The sequence below is a fragment of the Elephantulus edwardii genome, unplaced genomic scaffold (genome assembly GCF_000299155.1).
Source record: "Elephantulus edwardii isolate Elephantulus edwardi_28Jun2011 unplaced genomic scaffold, EleEdw1.0 scaffold00098, whole genome shotgun sequence".
NCBI classification, from domain to species: Eukaryota; Metazoa; Chordata; class Mammalia; order Macroscelidea; family Macroscelididae; genus Elephantulus; species Elephantulus edwardii.
In genome coordinates, this window is record NW_006399848.1 from 7555225 (window position 1) to 7571175 (window position 15951).

Below are 15951 nucleotides of genomic sequence, written 5' to 3' on the forward strand. Positions count from 1 at the left end.
TTAACCGTTTCCGCTTCCTAAACAACATGCCTTTGGAAACTATGAACTTTTGAGAAAACGATAGTTATAGAAAGGCTTCAGGTCTTTTGTTCAATGGGTCACTATGAGTTGCAATCAACAATACTAACAACCCACTTGAGGGTCAGCTATGGGTCGGTTCTGACTCGCTAGTACACAACAACTTGCCTGATAAAGGCATTACTGTGGTCAATGTGTATGTAGATACAAGAAAAATGTCTCTTCTTTCCTGAACTTTGACACTTTTACATTCGGAATGGCTTTTTTGGCTTTTCTTACTACACGCCGAATGCTGAGTTTTTCCTGGAGTGGTCACAGAGTAAATATTGTGTAAAAACGCATAAACTACTGAAAAGGCTCAAGAAAATATATTTTAATCTAATAATATTTTAATTTGTGTAGGATGTATTTGAAAACCTTTGCTACACAGGCCATTTACAAGATGCAAGATTATTTATCTGACTCATAAGATTTAAAAAATACATAAGTTTTCTCAAAAGTATGTTGTTTTTAGAACCTACAAGTTGGTTTGCACTGGAAGTGCATTAACACTGCCTCCCAATTTAAACTGTTGTTTTGTTAAGTGCTACAACTCACAGTGATCCTATGACCGCAGATCTGACCCTTGCTTGCTCTAGACTCCATCATTCTCATACACTTGGGCCCTGTGTTACAATCTCTGCATCTGTTCATCTTGATGAATAAATCGTTCCCACCCCCCACCCTCTACTTTCCCCAGCATTCTGTCTTTTTCCAAGTATGGGTCCTTCCTGATAACATGCCCCAAAGTATGTGAGAATAAGCTTCACCAATCTTGTCTCCTAGGAGCATCCTGGCTGCACTTTCTCCAAGACTTGCTGATTCTTCTGAGAAATTGTTCAACATAAAAAATGGTTACGACTACTAAAACTAGGATCCTCGATAGGCGGAACATACTCTAGGATACCAACCAACCAGTGATGTGTTAGGTAAAAAGAAGAAAATCTTTTGATTTTCAAGACTGCATGATAAAGATAAGGTCTTGGTAATGAAAGCGATTAATAAGAAGATTACTTTGGTTCTTGCTGATGAAATTTCAAAACAGATTAAGAAAAAGCTGTATTGGCACTTTCCAAGAAAGTCAGGATTTATGGAAAAGTAAGCATTCCCCAGCTTACTTAAGGGCCCCTGCAATTCAACATTCTCCTACTCAGAACTCTATTAGTTCATTATTTTCATCCTACAGTTCTTTCTTGTGCAACTATAATCTGCTTGTGCTACTTTAAGTGCTGAAATTGGTACTTAACATGTCATTTTAAAAAAATTCCAGAAGATAAAGCTAAACAAATGAAGACAGTATCATAATAAGATAGATGCTATCCTCACAGACCAAATACACAGTGGAAAAAAGTGCCTTATTTACCCTGGAGAGTCAGGGACTCAGTGGACTTCAGGGAAGAGGTAGCTTCTCTGGTGGCTTAATGGTAAAGAGCTGTACTGTCAACCCAATGGCATGTGGTTCGAAGCTGACAACTGCTCTGCAGGGAAAAAGATGAGTAATCTCTTCCTGTGCGATTTTTGCCTCTGTAAACCCCCAGGAGGGTCAGCTGTGGGTAGGTTCCAACTCAATTATATACTTATATACAACAAAAACAACAACAAAGAAGAAGTAGGAGTTTGTTAGGCAGAAAATGAAAAAGGGAATCAAAGCAGTTGTTGCTGTCAGATGCTGTTGAGTAAATGTTCCATTCACTGTGATCCAATGTGGTAAGGGTAGAACTCTCCATAAGATTTCTATAGCTGTACTCTACAGAAGAAGATGGCTAGTCCTTTCTCCCATGGAACTACACTTAATGGGTTCAAATTGTCAAGTCAGTAGCCAGCTACTTAAACTTTACACTGCACCTTGACTCCAAGCACACAGACATGGAGCAGAACGGCATGTTGTTTTAAGAAGAAAGAGAGAAATGTGGAGTTGCAAGATCATGGGGTTTGAAGTATGTGGGAAAGTGAGGATGGAGAAAAAGGTTAGGTAGAGACCTCTTTCATTTTAGAACTCAAGAGTTTACAGACTTGATCTTACAGGCAATGGGAGTCCAGCAATCGTCATTCTTTCTTTGGCTCCCAGAGGCGGTCCACGCTACATAGTGTCTTTTTATCTGCCAGTTTTTGTCTTTCCAGGAAAAAGAAAATAAAATATTCTTATTAACTATAGATAGACCTGATCCTTCATCCAGTCTGGAGAAGGGAGAAGTTTATAAGCAGGTAAAACTTCATAAATGCATGTGAAGACCATTATTTTAGAAAATTTATTTCTTATTCCTGAAGCAACTTTTCCCATCCTTTAGGAAGTTTAGTTTTGGTCTCTCCCTCCCCCACCTTAATTCTGCTTTTTCTCAACGAGGAAAAGCTCGTTTTCTGGAACTAGGTTATGGACAGACTTTGGCCCTTTTAACAAGGTCAGACTGTTTATTCTTGACAGAATTCTTTCCCACTGTAAAAAGGTACTTTTAAATGCCACATTCCAAAAGCAGTGCCAGTAAGCCACTGAAGCATATTTTCCCACAAGAACTGATACCATGTGCAATCCCCACCTCGCTGAAATCACCCAGCGTTACATAAGGGTGCAGAAGACAGTGAAATCTACAACTCAAGTATGCCAGCCAAGTTTCAGAAAACACCTCCATACATGACATAGCAGCAGTGAACTTTTAAAGAGTAATTAATCAAAACAGAAAGTGGGGTAGGAGAAAAGGAAAGATAGCTTTAGAAGGGGGGAACCCCAAAGAAAAGAAAAACCAAACAAAAGACAAGCTCACCAAAAGGTGGCTTCTAACTTCACAGCAGTACTCAAAACTACATGTAGTAGAGATTTCTCGGCTTTTTCTTTTTAATGATTGACCTGTTAAATTTACAGATCCATTAATAGATTCTGTCAACCTTAAAAATAAATATATGAGCAGCACGAAAGTAAATTCTCCTACGCTTTCCTTTTCTTTTCTTTGGATGTTTCCTGGACACCCGAAGGTAGAGTATTCCTCTGTAGCCAACTGTAAAACGGAATAAACTTCTGACAGATGTAACCATCATGTCTCCTTATAGACTTGGGTCCAACAACTCATACTGTGTTTCCATGTCTAGATTGACAGAAAGCTGAAAGGAGGAACAATAACAATGACCCAACTGGACAGAGAGCATCATTAACAGCTAATAATATATAATACAAAGCACAACTGAAGAATATAAACAGATTTGGAGTGTTAAAAATAATGTCAACAAAATACAGTGCACAATCCAGTATCTTAAAGTTACGACAGAAAATCTGAGGTTAACTTTAGGAGAGACCCGTCCCGATGAACAGAAACAAAATCTTTTAAGGACTCAAGTGGACTGCATAAAATGAATACAAGGAACTACAACACAAGTGTCTTTAACTTTTTCCTGTGACACTGAATTTTCTCAAGTTCTCAAAAGCTTTACTTTTAAAATAAAAATGTTAGACTGAAAACCCAAGTTATAAACTGGAGAAGGATACGAAACTTTGTACAATCTTAAATACAGAGGGATAAGTACCCCTAAATTATTTAAAGTATAAAGAGGGATAAATATAAAGTTATCTAAAGGTTAGGAGTGGCTGTTCAGACGGACATTCAAAGAACAAGAGTTACTCCTTCATGTTACTATCAGAGAGTGACGCAGGCCATTGGGAGATTAGCAGAAAGTTGCATCTAAAACAAACAGAAAATCTTTGAGATGCTACAATTGATGATGCAATGATACCAGCAACAACATGGAAAATTCAGTGTTGGAAATTCATTCATTGATTCTTTGTGAAAGCAGGGAGTTGTGAAAGAAATTAAGTTCAGAGAAGAGTGAGGAATTTGATAGTGTGAGACCACAAAGACGTTTACGTGTATGAAGGCAACCTCTGGGTAAAATACGGGGTGGGGGCTTTGGCTCCATGGAGGGAATTTGTAATTCCTTCTGTAGGAACTGGTAAACTGTAAGAATGCACTCATTTATTTATCAAGTTTAGGCCATATGCAAAAAAGGAACTGTAGGAAATATTATAAGTAAGACTTAATTAAATGAATAATAATATGTCTAATTTAGAAAAGTGGTATTTCAACAATGTTTGGACTTAGGAATTTACACTGATATGATAAAAATTCAGGTAAAGTAATGACACTGCCATCTTTCCTTATAAAAAGGTGATTACAGAAGAAAACTACACATCAGTATCTACAGATTTGAAGAGGATGTAAAAACCCAATTAACAGAAACAGTCTTTCAGAGTCAGTTCTACAAGAATGCTTCATACATCTATGAATGCACATACCACAGTACTGGTATTAAGCAAATTCAGTGAAATGATCTTATCAAATAGTTGGTCACATTAGCCTCTGGCCACCTACCAGGAAGATGACCATAAGAACATTAAATATAAGGAAGCACCCATTAATTTTTTATCTTTTGTATTTCTTTGCTTGTAAAGCCTCTCTAAACTATTTGTTCTTGTTATCCCTAACATCATGCTGGTCTACATGCCTCAAATGAGACCCCAAGGTTCTGAGATTTAAACAGCATGATCTAGAATCTGACAGTATATGAAAAACCATGTGATAACCAGACACTATCATACCTTTATAAGGCATCTTCTGCTGACAGAAGAGATGTATGGAGGAAGCAAAGAACATCTTGTGCTTTTGCTGAGTAAAACATCCTTTAGGCAGTAGAATAACAGCTAAGCTGTTTCAGTCCAGAACTAATTCGCAACAGTGACCACTTATGAAGGAGCTAGAATTAGGTGAGTCAAAGGAATGACTATCTTTTATAAACAAGGAAAGCAGTCATTCGATTAACTTCACAAATATACTTGGTGCAATTAAATAGCCACATGCATGCACATACACTGTCCCCCTTGGCAGTCTTCTGTACAGTATGGAACACTCTTATCTGTCTCCATGGCAGACGTTCTCAGAGGTCACCAATTTTTTCCTTCACCACAGAGGCTGGGTTAACCTAGCAGATGGTCACTCAGAATGTGTTTTATTACGACCGAGAACACGCAACTGAGGATCTGGATGAGTTTTGTGTTTGTTTTGGCTCTGGCATTTTCCACATACCCGGTCCTGGGAATCCTAAAGAGAACGTGTCCTGTTCCCAGCTCTGTGCACTGCCCCCATTGTATTCCACTTCCTTCACTGGTGAAAGTGAAATCGAAACCAGCACAAACACTCCATTGTTAACTATGAAATATGTACTGGCAACTGGAAGTTTTAACAAAACAGAACTGGTTGTGTCATGGCAAGGAGATGTCGAGTGGGGAGCGAGTTACAGGAGCCTTTCCTGCTGCAGAGGTGTGTCCTGCACTTTCGCTGAGGTGCTGAGGCGCTGAGGCGACAGAGCTTTGGGTTTTTTCCATTATGCTCATGTAATGCTCTTGGGTTTGATTTATTCAGTATGCACTGGCAGCCTTTGGAGGCTTCTGTGGGAGCAACCCGACTGCCCAAGCTGAGCACAAACTCTGCCAGGTCTCCATAGTAAATAAAACACGCACGAAGAGGAAACAAGCATAAACAATTTATTTTCTCCTGTAAAAGATGACATTGTTCCCCGATCTCTGGTCCTACTTCACTTTGTCACTTGGTGGTGCCAACTGGGTCCTGTACAGTGAACTATTCCAAACACACATTCACAGAGCAAACAAACTCAGAATGCATGATGTGCACATCCAAAGGACCTCTTGGAACCAGGTGAGTTCTGAAGAGGATGCTGGGAATCTCCCTGCAAAGGTGGACAGGGAGGGCTTCCCTGACTCCCAGCCTAGGTAGGTTCTTTGGGCACATAACTTGATAGTATCACATCCCTTTCTCTATTTCAAATTATGTTTCTGTGTGTGATTATCTGATTAAGAAATGACTACCCATCTTGGTTCTATTCTATGCACATGAGGACCTTGTGATTGCTATGTACCATTATCCCTCAATTCACTGGCATATGGGAAACGAAAATATCAAAATAAAATGAAACAAGGCCCTCCACAAGTTCATTGATGCTGAGTAGCCACCAACTCATACATGAACCCTTCACTAGGTTTCTGAGTCCGTAAATTCCATGGGAGGAGACTTTCCCATCTTTCTTCACAGCTGCTGGTGGATTTGAACCATCAGAAAGGCACAGTATTCAGGTTAGTAGCACAACTCCCTATGGGCACTTGCACGGAGGTCCCCACTGGCACTGGAAAGTCATAAACACTTCTGTGTTGCCTTACTGTCAAGTCTCCATTTCATCCATCTTTCTCTCTTAAACATATCAGAAAGTTTCTGGATTCAGAAAGTTTCGGGATCCAGGGAGTTCCTGCATACACTTACTGACTGCTGTTGAGTAAGAATCAACTCAAAGCTGTGCCAACATTAAGTTTCTGAGGCTGTAAGCTATATAGGAGCAAAGTGCCATCTTTCCCCTGTGTAGTTGCTTGTGGATTTGAACTGTGAGAGAGGTATGGTCTTTGGTTCAGCAGTTAAACTCTTTATGGACATGGCCAGCAGAGCTCCCGACAAGTTCCCTTCAGCATTGACCAAATGTTACCAACAACGGGATTAGAGTAAGAAACCATCTTGTCTGTCATCAGAAGAGAACACTACCAAGCTAATTGTTGCAATACCTTTGAATTTTTAGAATCTCTATGTCAATTTCTAGGGATATTGTAGCTGATATTAGATGGATCTTAGCTGAAAGCAGGGAATACCAGAGGAATGTCTATCTGTGTTTCACTGACTATGCAAAGGCATTTGACTGTGTAGATCATAACAAACTGTGGCTGACTCTGAGAAGAATGGGAATCCCAAAACACTTGACCGTTCTAATGCAAAACCTATACTTTGACCAGGAGGCAGTCGTCAGAACAGAGCAAGGGAACACTGCATGGTTCAAAATTGGGAATGGTGTACGCCAGGGATGCATCCTATCTCCATACCTTTTCAACCTGTATGCAGAACAGATTATCCGGGAGGCTGGGCTCTATGAGGAGAAATGTGGGGTCAAGATTGGTGGAAGATCTAGCAACAATCTGCGTTATGCAGATGACACAACCCTGCTTGCTGAAACTGAGGAGGACCAGGAGCACCTGCTGCTGAGGGTCAAGGACTGCAGCCTCCCATATGGATTGAGGCTCAATGTCAAGAAGACAAAGATTTTTCACCACTGGGCCAATTGGCAGCATCAGGATGGATGGTGAAGAGATTGAGATTGTACACAGCTTTAGTTTGCTTGGCTCCACGGTCAACATTCTCGGCACCAGTAGCCAAGAAATCAAAAAACATACTGCGATGGGAAAGTCTGCTGTTAGGGACCTCTCCAAAGTGCTGAAGAGCAATGGTGTCTCTCTGGAGACTAAGGTGCATCTGATATAGGCCATGGTCTTCACAGTCACTTGTTATGCATCAGAGAGTTAGACAATGACCAAGGAGGATAGAAGGAGAATTGATGCCTTTGAGCTGTGGTGCTGGAGAAGAGTATTGAGAGTACCATGGACTGATAGGAAAACAAACCGATTCATCCCGGAAAGGGTTAAACCGGGTGGCTCCTTAGAGGCAAGGATTCTAAGGCTCCATCTAACATATTTTGGACATGTTGGAAGGAGAGACCGGTCCTTGGAGAAAGATATCATGCTTGGGAAGGTGGAGGGACAGCGCAGGAGGGGAAGGCCCTCTATGAGGTGGATTGATTCAGTGACTGGGATAATTGGGATGGGACTGTCAGAGACAGTGCAACTGGCACAGGATAGAGCAGAGTTTAGAGCTGTTGTACATAGGGTCGCTATGAGTTGCAAGTGACTCGACGGCACATAACAATAACAACATGTCAATTTCTAGATTTTTAAAAACTTGTCTATTAAATAGTCTTTCCCTGTTTACACCTTGTCTTTGGCAGTTCCTACAGAGTGAAGGATGTTCTACACTTCCACAGGAAAGATGGCACAGAAGAAAAAAGATCTTAGGAGGAGGGAATATAATTAATTCAGTGAAAATTTTACTAAGGCACTAAAAAACCCAGGACAATATCCCCATTCTTCTTTTATGTTATAAAGTGGAATTTTATTCCCAATTAGGTGTGTGGTAGACACAGATATTTGAAGGGAAAATGCTAATGCATCCTTTTGTCTAATGATTTTATGAAGAATCTTCAAATACACTGAAAAGTCACTTAAATGCTGTTCTTTTGTAGACAAGAAATTTAGTTAGTGGCAGGCCAATTCTGGATTTTCATGCTTGGAGGTGAAGTTGCTAAAACAACAAGAGGAGTAACATCATTTTAAGGCACAGGTCCTGTCTATCCATGGGCATCTTTACTGTGAACATCCTAAGGAGTGAGTGGGATCTCATTGCCTGGGTAATGGAAATCATACCTACTTTGAAAACGAAGAACACTGGCATTGCCCTGGATGGTCCTCCAAGTGGTCTCAGATACAGTGCGGGCAGCACAATGTATCAATGTGCCCTTGAGATTATGCATTTAAGAGATTTCAAGGGTGCAGACAGGCATGGAAGCAAAACTAAGAGAATCTTTGAATTTTAACAAGCAATGATATATCTACAAACATCTAGGTGTACACAAAATGTGACAGCAGTCTCATGAGGTCTGAATAAGTTAATGAACAGGTATAAATCCATGCTTCAGTTTCCTCCCCTACATAAAAATGTGGTATGGGCTACTGGTTTTAGTACTATTTTAATAAGATCTAAAATAAATTTTAAAAATAGACTTTGGGTATTTGTGCAACCTCTATTCATCATAGAATCCTTTCTATTCTATAGAACACAGTTTCCCTAAAGTACTTGAACCATTTGTGTGGAGAAGGAGAGGAGTGGAGATTGTGGGCAAAGGACATTATATAAACAATGTATCTGGTGAACTTACCTTGGTTACAAGGTCTGAGTCTCAGTTTTCCCACTGTAAAAAATGGGACTGTTGACCAATAGTTCTAAAAGCATCCTGGACGCTTCAAGGTGTGGGTCAGGAAAAGGAAGAACAAGTTCTGCATCATAACCAGAGCAGAAAAGGTGGCTATTTCCTCTCTGACTTGCTGGCCCTTGTACTCACCACTGTCAGTCACCACGGAAGCTGCTAGTGGTAGCCCAGCCTCTGTTTCTGAGGTTGTCCACGTCAGGCACAATCAGGCCTGACTGAAATGGTCAGCTAACGCATTAATCTCAATTCCTCTTATCTTGACAGACAAAAATGAGTGTGCACCCCGCATCATATTCAACAGGGAAAGTACTTAGAAAGGTTGACTTTAGAATGACTCTAGACATAATTTTAGCTAGTCCTCACAGTCATCCTATTGAATATGTGTGTATTCTCAAAACACTTTGGCCACAGAGATCATATAACCATATGAGTCATGATTCTTACCTATCACTTTTCTGCACTGGAAAGAACCTCCTTGTAACCTGTTCTCTATTCCCACAATTGTATTATTTTGACAAAGGTCACAGAAGTTGATTTTTTATGGTTTTAGGGAAACTCTTATGATATAAATAGCTTGAGTCAGGGACTCAATGTGATAGTTTTTACCTTTTCAGCTCCTGCCTGCCCAAGGGGCCTCCAGGTATGCTGTTGGACTCCACAGCCCACAACTATCCTCATGCCTGCAAGTAACTGCTCCCCTCTGGCTTAGGATTTAGTAGTGCCCTCCCCCCTCCGCCCCGCGCCCCGGCACAATCCTGCGGACTATGATCCTGCTGACCCCAGAAGTAAACTCAGGGTCCTTCTTGGTGAAATAATCTCTTTGCATCCTGAGTTCTGTACTCTATAAATGGAGCTCATGGATCAGAGTTAGAACAGTGTCCTCTACTGTGAGCCCCAAGGCAGGCAGGGATCCATTTAGCCTGGATCTAAGACATTTAATAGCTATCTCTGTCTTCTTCAACTTTGAAAAGAAAGAATCATTAACAACTTATTCTATATGGGTACATGAGCATATATGACTGTACATTAATTAAGCAGCAACAGCCCATAAAGACACTGAATATCATGCTGGAGTGAGGGGCAGACTACCTCTTCTCAAAAGTAGACATGGTAATCATCTAGCCCTATGTTACAGATCACATAGACAGTGACAGTCCAGACTTAGGATGACTGCTCTAAATTAATTTCTTCCTAATAAATAATGAATAGATTATATTTATGAAAATAATGGAATAGAATCTCTCAAGAAAAAAAGTATACACAAATTATTGAAGACCAGTGTAGAAAGGTTATCAGAAATTCAGTTAATTATGTCAATGTTTAAGTACTGAGCTTGTAATCAAAAGGATGGTGGTTGGAATGAACTGGGTGGCTGGGACTGACCCTGTCATTGCACAGGAGGGACACCTGGTCATCTGCTTCCATAGAGGTTACAGCTTCCCACATCTTCATAAAAGAAAAACACCACCACGTAGGCGGCAGTTATACCTTGTCACATGTGGATGCTAGAAGTAGAAATTAACTTGATGATGTACTAATAGAAAGGGTCTAGCCTAAGATGCCTAGAAAGCATACTTCTCTAAAACAATTACTTTTCCTATTAACCCAGAAAGGTGCCTTTTATTGAATACTGGCATTAGAGCATATTGCTACAGGGATTACAGAGCAGTCAGTAATCCAGAGTCATTCATATGGTGCCTCATCATGGACTGATAAATGGTACCTCCCAGGGTTAGGTCATATGAGAAAAAATTCTAAATCTTTCAGAAAGAAGCCGAAAATAAAAGCTGCTTTCATGGATCTAAACAGGTTTATATAATCACATTTATTGGTAAACAGGTAGCTAATAATGAAAGTTGCCTATTCATTCACCACTTTTTTCATTTGGAAAACGTGAATTGTCCTAGAAGAATACGATTCCTTTTCTCATGCTTGCAACAGTAACAAAATTGTTGTTTGTTGTTGTGTACCATCGAATTGTAACCAACTTATAGGTGACTGGCTAGTGGATTTTTAGAGGCTGTCAATCGCACAGGAGAAGACTGCTCATCCTTCTCCTGCAAATGAATCTGAACTTCGTACATTTGGGCTGGCAGTGCAGTTCCTTCTTACTAGACCACCAAAGCTTCCCAATAACAAAATACTTACTGTTGTTGTTGTTATGTGCCTTCGAGTCGTTTGTGACTCATAGCGACCCTATGCACAACAGCCCTAAACCCCGCTCCAAAATACTTAGGGTAAGAAAAAAAAAATCCAAATAAGTACAATAGTCCTGCATTTCTTGATCTCTACGGCTTTCAGCTTAAGCAGGAAGTTCAAGTCATACATGTAATTCTCCTGAGAAGTAGCAGAAAAGATTGCCATAAATACAATGCACAAACTATGAATCTAAGTTCACACTATTCTTTCAATCCTAACATGAGACTGGAACACCAAAGTGCAGCTTTCATAATTACAAACACAGGTAACTGTCAAGGAATTAGGACAAAGGTACAAAATATTAAATTTTAAGGTACATGCAAAGCTTCTTCAGTACAGCATGATCAGACAGCCAAGAAACACATGAAATAAGAACACAAAAGTATAATCTGCTCCCTTATTTCTATTAAGGCACATGATTTCAATTCATCGGCTGCTACGCAGAAGGATAGGCAATCTCCTCCCATGAGATTTAATGCCTCTGACAACTCACTGGAGGGTCAACTCTGAGGTTCCGACTCCATGGCACACAGGATTTCCATTAAAACCAATTGCTTATATCTACATATCAGTACTCATTCACTAATTATCTAAGTGCCTATTATAATAAACAAACAAGGCTCTGTGCCTTAGCACTATGAGGGACAATGAATAAGAATTTTATAGCCTGATAAAGGATAGAAATCCCCAGGATAATGGCAAACAAGATAGAAAGCTGTATTTGAAAGATACTGATAAGCCATACACAGATAACACCAGAGCAGGAGGAGAGATTAATTTTGCAGGAGGTACAATAAAAACCCTATATAAAATCTGGTGCTGGTGAGTAAATTCCAACCCAGGGCAGCCCCTTGTGCTAATTATAGAGCAGAACTGCCACAGTGCTTTCATGGCTGTAATTCTTGTCACTGAGGCAGATTTCCAGGCCTTTCTTCTCAAGGGTTGGATGGGTTTGAACTAACAACCTTTAGTTTTGCAGCTGACTTGAGCTGCCCAGGATTGCAGGGGGTAGTAGACAGGGACATCTGATCAGGCATTGAGAGGTCAGAAATAAGTTAAATTTTCTCATAACTGTAAGATGTCCGTTTCGAGTTGGTTTAATTATCTAGTTCCTTCAACATTCCACAAATTAAGTCTTAGTTCCTATATGACATAATCCATTTCAAATGTTTATGTCCAGGAAGTGGAATGTTGTCTTTTTCACTTTAAGAATATGAAAAATGAAAGCCATTTTCATAGGAAAAAACTGTGATGAGTCTTTATATACTGTTATGTGCATGTAAATCATTGCATCCCAACATTAAATGGATTTTTCTTTCAAGTTGAAGAATACAAAACCAAAGTTTATTAAAGCCTTGGAAAAAATTTTAAAACACAGTACCCTATTAGAAACATATCCTCATGATTGCTACTAAATTATAACTATCACTCTTTCAAGTAAAGGCCTAATTTTGTTCTAGTGTCTTTCCTTGTTGCTGCTGTTTCTTTATGTCCCCACAGGAAATACAGAAGATGCGGTACAAGCTAGATACAGAAAACTCACATATTTATGACAGCCGCTCCCCTTTTCTCCGTCTGTGAAATAATTTGTCTACATTTTCCTGTCTGAACATATCAACTTTCCACAAGAATGGAATGTTAATTGTTGCTATGCACAAGTTGGGCTATCATTCCTCAAATTTAATAAGCAAAAAAAGGGGGGAAAATAAAAACAAAATCCAACTAGGTCTTCTCTCTTTATCTATAGTTGTTAGTGCTCATTTCGGGGGGGGGGCCGGTGGAAATAAAAATAAAGTGTCTCACTGCTCACCCTTCCCTTCATTAGTGAACCCTAGGGGACCGGTTCCTTCCATCCGCTCCCCCGATGACTCTCCAGATCACAAGGCCTATTCAAACCTCTCCCCAGGGCCCTGAAACAACATGTGCAATAACTTCCTAGGGAAGCCCACAGCTTACCTCACCCTTCCACTGGGGAAACACAGAACTCAACCCTTTCTGGTGTGATTCTTAAAGAATACAAGGGCTCAGTTGACCTATCCAAAACTAAAGCCTGTCCTCTTTATTATCATCGTGGGCCTAGACTTCTTAAAAGAAATGATATGTGCACTGAGCAAAAGGAAACAAGCAGGATTTAGCTTTAAACAATGACCGCATGCTCCAAGGAATGCTCTGTGAAAACACCAAAGCCCTGGGCCAGCTGTATAAAGCTGGGGAAGGAAGTGTTCTATATGTCTAGGTTGTAGTGCCCATATTCCTGTGCTGTGAGCCGGAGACTGTTGTAAATGGGCTAATTTTCCAAGGCAAGTTATCTCTCTGAGAATTTTCAGCTTCTCTCTCTGAATTTTTATATCCCTCCCTCAGGGTTTCTCAGATGAAGTATTAATGGAATTTGGGGTAAATAATTCTTCGTTGTGCAGAATGTTAGCTTTCTTGAAGCACGTCCACCAAGCGGACATCTTTCTTCCCATCTCTCTGTAAGTCTTAGTGTAAGCCCCCAGACATTTCATAATCACTCTCTCCATCTCAGGGGGGTAGGCGTGTGCTGCAATGACCCTGGGTGAGAACCACTTTGTGTGCAAAGAGGAACTATGTATGAAGGATTACACTAACCGAAGAGGATTTTTTTTCTCTTAAAGTCAGCTTTGGGAGCAATATTTTTGTACTTTTAACTAAATCAAAGAGATTCTCTACTCTATCTGCCTGCACAAAATAAGTAGCACAGTAGAGGGGCATGCCTTGGAATTCTCTCTGAGTTAACTCACGTGAAAGCCTTTCAAACGGAAGTTGTCAGAACCTAAAACTAGTGGCAGTGAGTCACCTTAAACACATAGAGGATAGGGTACAACCACCCCATAGGATTTCCGAGATTCTACCTTTTTATCAAAGTAGACTGTCACATCTCTCCCTCTAGCAGGCAGCTGATGGGTTTGAACTCTCAACCTTTCAGTTACTGGTTGAGTGCTTGTCCACAGTGCCATCAGAGCTCTTCCTCCATGGTTCTAAAAGGCACCCTCTTTTTAATACTCTGGGTGCATAATTTCATGAATATCCACCTTGGAAAAACTGAATTGTAAGAAGAAATAGAAACTAACCAAAGTAAATAGTGATTATGGTTTTGCATCTGAATGAGACAAAGAACAGGATATTATAACTGCCATTCTTTGCCAAAACAGGGCCCGTGGGTTCTAGGGGTTTTTTTGTGTTTTTTCCTTCTATGTTGGCTTGAATAAAACCTTCACACGGGAGAGTAGTGCTAGATGTTCAGGGTTCATCCAAGTTCACCATAAATTTAATTTCTTCTTCACTTTCAGAGTCAGTTTTAGTGAGTGTGCGTACACACACACACACACACACACACACACACACACACCCTGTGTAGGTGCTCTGGCTGTTCTCCAAACAAGGACGCTGCAGACAAATCAAGCGAAGTTCCTCCAGCTTTCTGCTCCCTGACACCGAGCTGTCGCTCTCACCTTAAGCCAACATTATATATGCAGTTTTGAAAACTGTGGTTACAGCAAAAAGCATTGGGAACTTGTAAATGATTCCTTTCTAATGGCCACAATGCAACAGGCTGTTTCTGCAATGGGTCATACCCACAACAAGGCCAGCCTGGACGCATCTGCAGTTTTAAGAATGTGCTGTGCACAAAGTGCCGACCTTCTGTCCACCAAATCATAGGCAGGAAGAAATTACTAGGGACACAAAAGGGGACATCTTGCCATATAAAAGGGGAAAAACCAACTTTCATTTAAGAGAAGTACTTTCTTTACTCACCACTGAGGTAAGTGCCATCTGAAAACTGTAGATCCGGGCAAGGCCAAAGTCGGCCAGTTTTATTTGGCCACTGCTGGTAACCAGAATGTTCTGGGGTTTTAGATCACGATGCACTACTCGGTGAGAATGAAGAAAGTCCAGGCCTCGGAGAAGCTGAAACATCATATCCTACAAAAGGGAGAAAAAGAAAAGAAAATACATAGTCAAAGCTGAAATTCAACATGCACCATATCGGAGGCGGAACTCTCAGCTGGTGTTTGATAAGTATGGTAAATTCATTGCTCTTTTTACCTCTGTACTCTCCCATTCTCAAGGGCACTACAATAAAAAAAAAAAAAAAAGATTCACTGCCAGCTGACATTTTATTAACAAAAGCCAAAGTTGTTGCTATTGAATCCAACGGACTTATAGCTGACCCTCCAGCAGGTTTTTGAGGCTGTAAATCTCAAGTGGGGGAGACCATCCACCTTCCTCCTGAGAAGCGAGCAACATCGCGCTCTACGGACTACAGCACAAGAGCTCACTATAACAAAAAGACAATGTTAAACAAGTCTGAGATGGCATACGAAATGTTCTGGAAAGACACACATCAAACTGTGTATGTTGGGGAGAGAAAGCAGGAGGTGGTGAGAAGAATATCTTTGGGTTCCTACACTTTTATCAAGTTTGATATGTCATCTCAAAAGTTAAAAAACCAAGGGAGCTCTGGTGGCCCAGTGACAAGAAGCTGCACTGCAATCCCAAGTGCATGTGGTTCGAATCCACCAGATGCTCTGCTGGAGAAGGAGGGGCAATTTCCTCCTCTACTGGTCAGATCCGATTTGACAGTACACACACAAATAATAATAATTTTAAAAAGGTAAAAATCCAATGAGTAATAACAGTATTAGTAACAGTAAGTTATTTTCATGTAGCTTGAACACTAAGCAGGAGTTCTGATGGCTTAAAACAATTGTTGTTGTTATGTGCCGTTGAGTCGTTTCCGACTCATAGCGACCCTATGCA

General features: G+C 40.4%; 1 protein-coding gene across 1 annotated transcript in view; it reads right to left on the minus strand.

The window, feature by feature from the left end:
- CDK6 (cyclin-dependent kinase 6) overlaps window positions 1–15951 on the minus strand; it is a 305967-nt gene that overhangs the window by 143241 nt on the left and 146775 nt on the right. Inside the window, exon 3 of the mRNA XM_006891470.1 lies at window positions 14947–15114. Coding sequence (XP_006891532.1) covers window positions 14947–15114 — 168 coding nt within the window. The remainder of the gene's footprint in view (window positions 1–14946; window positions 15115–15951) is intronic.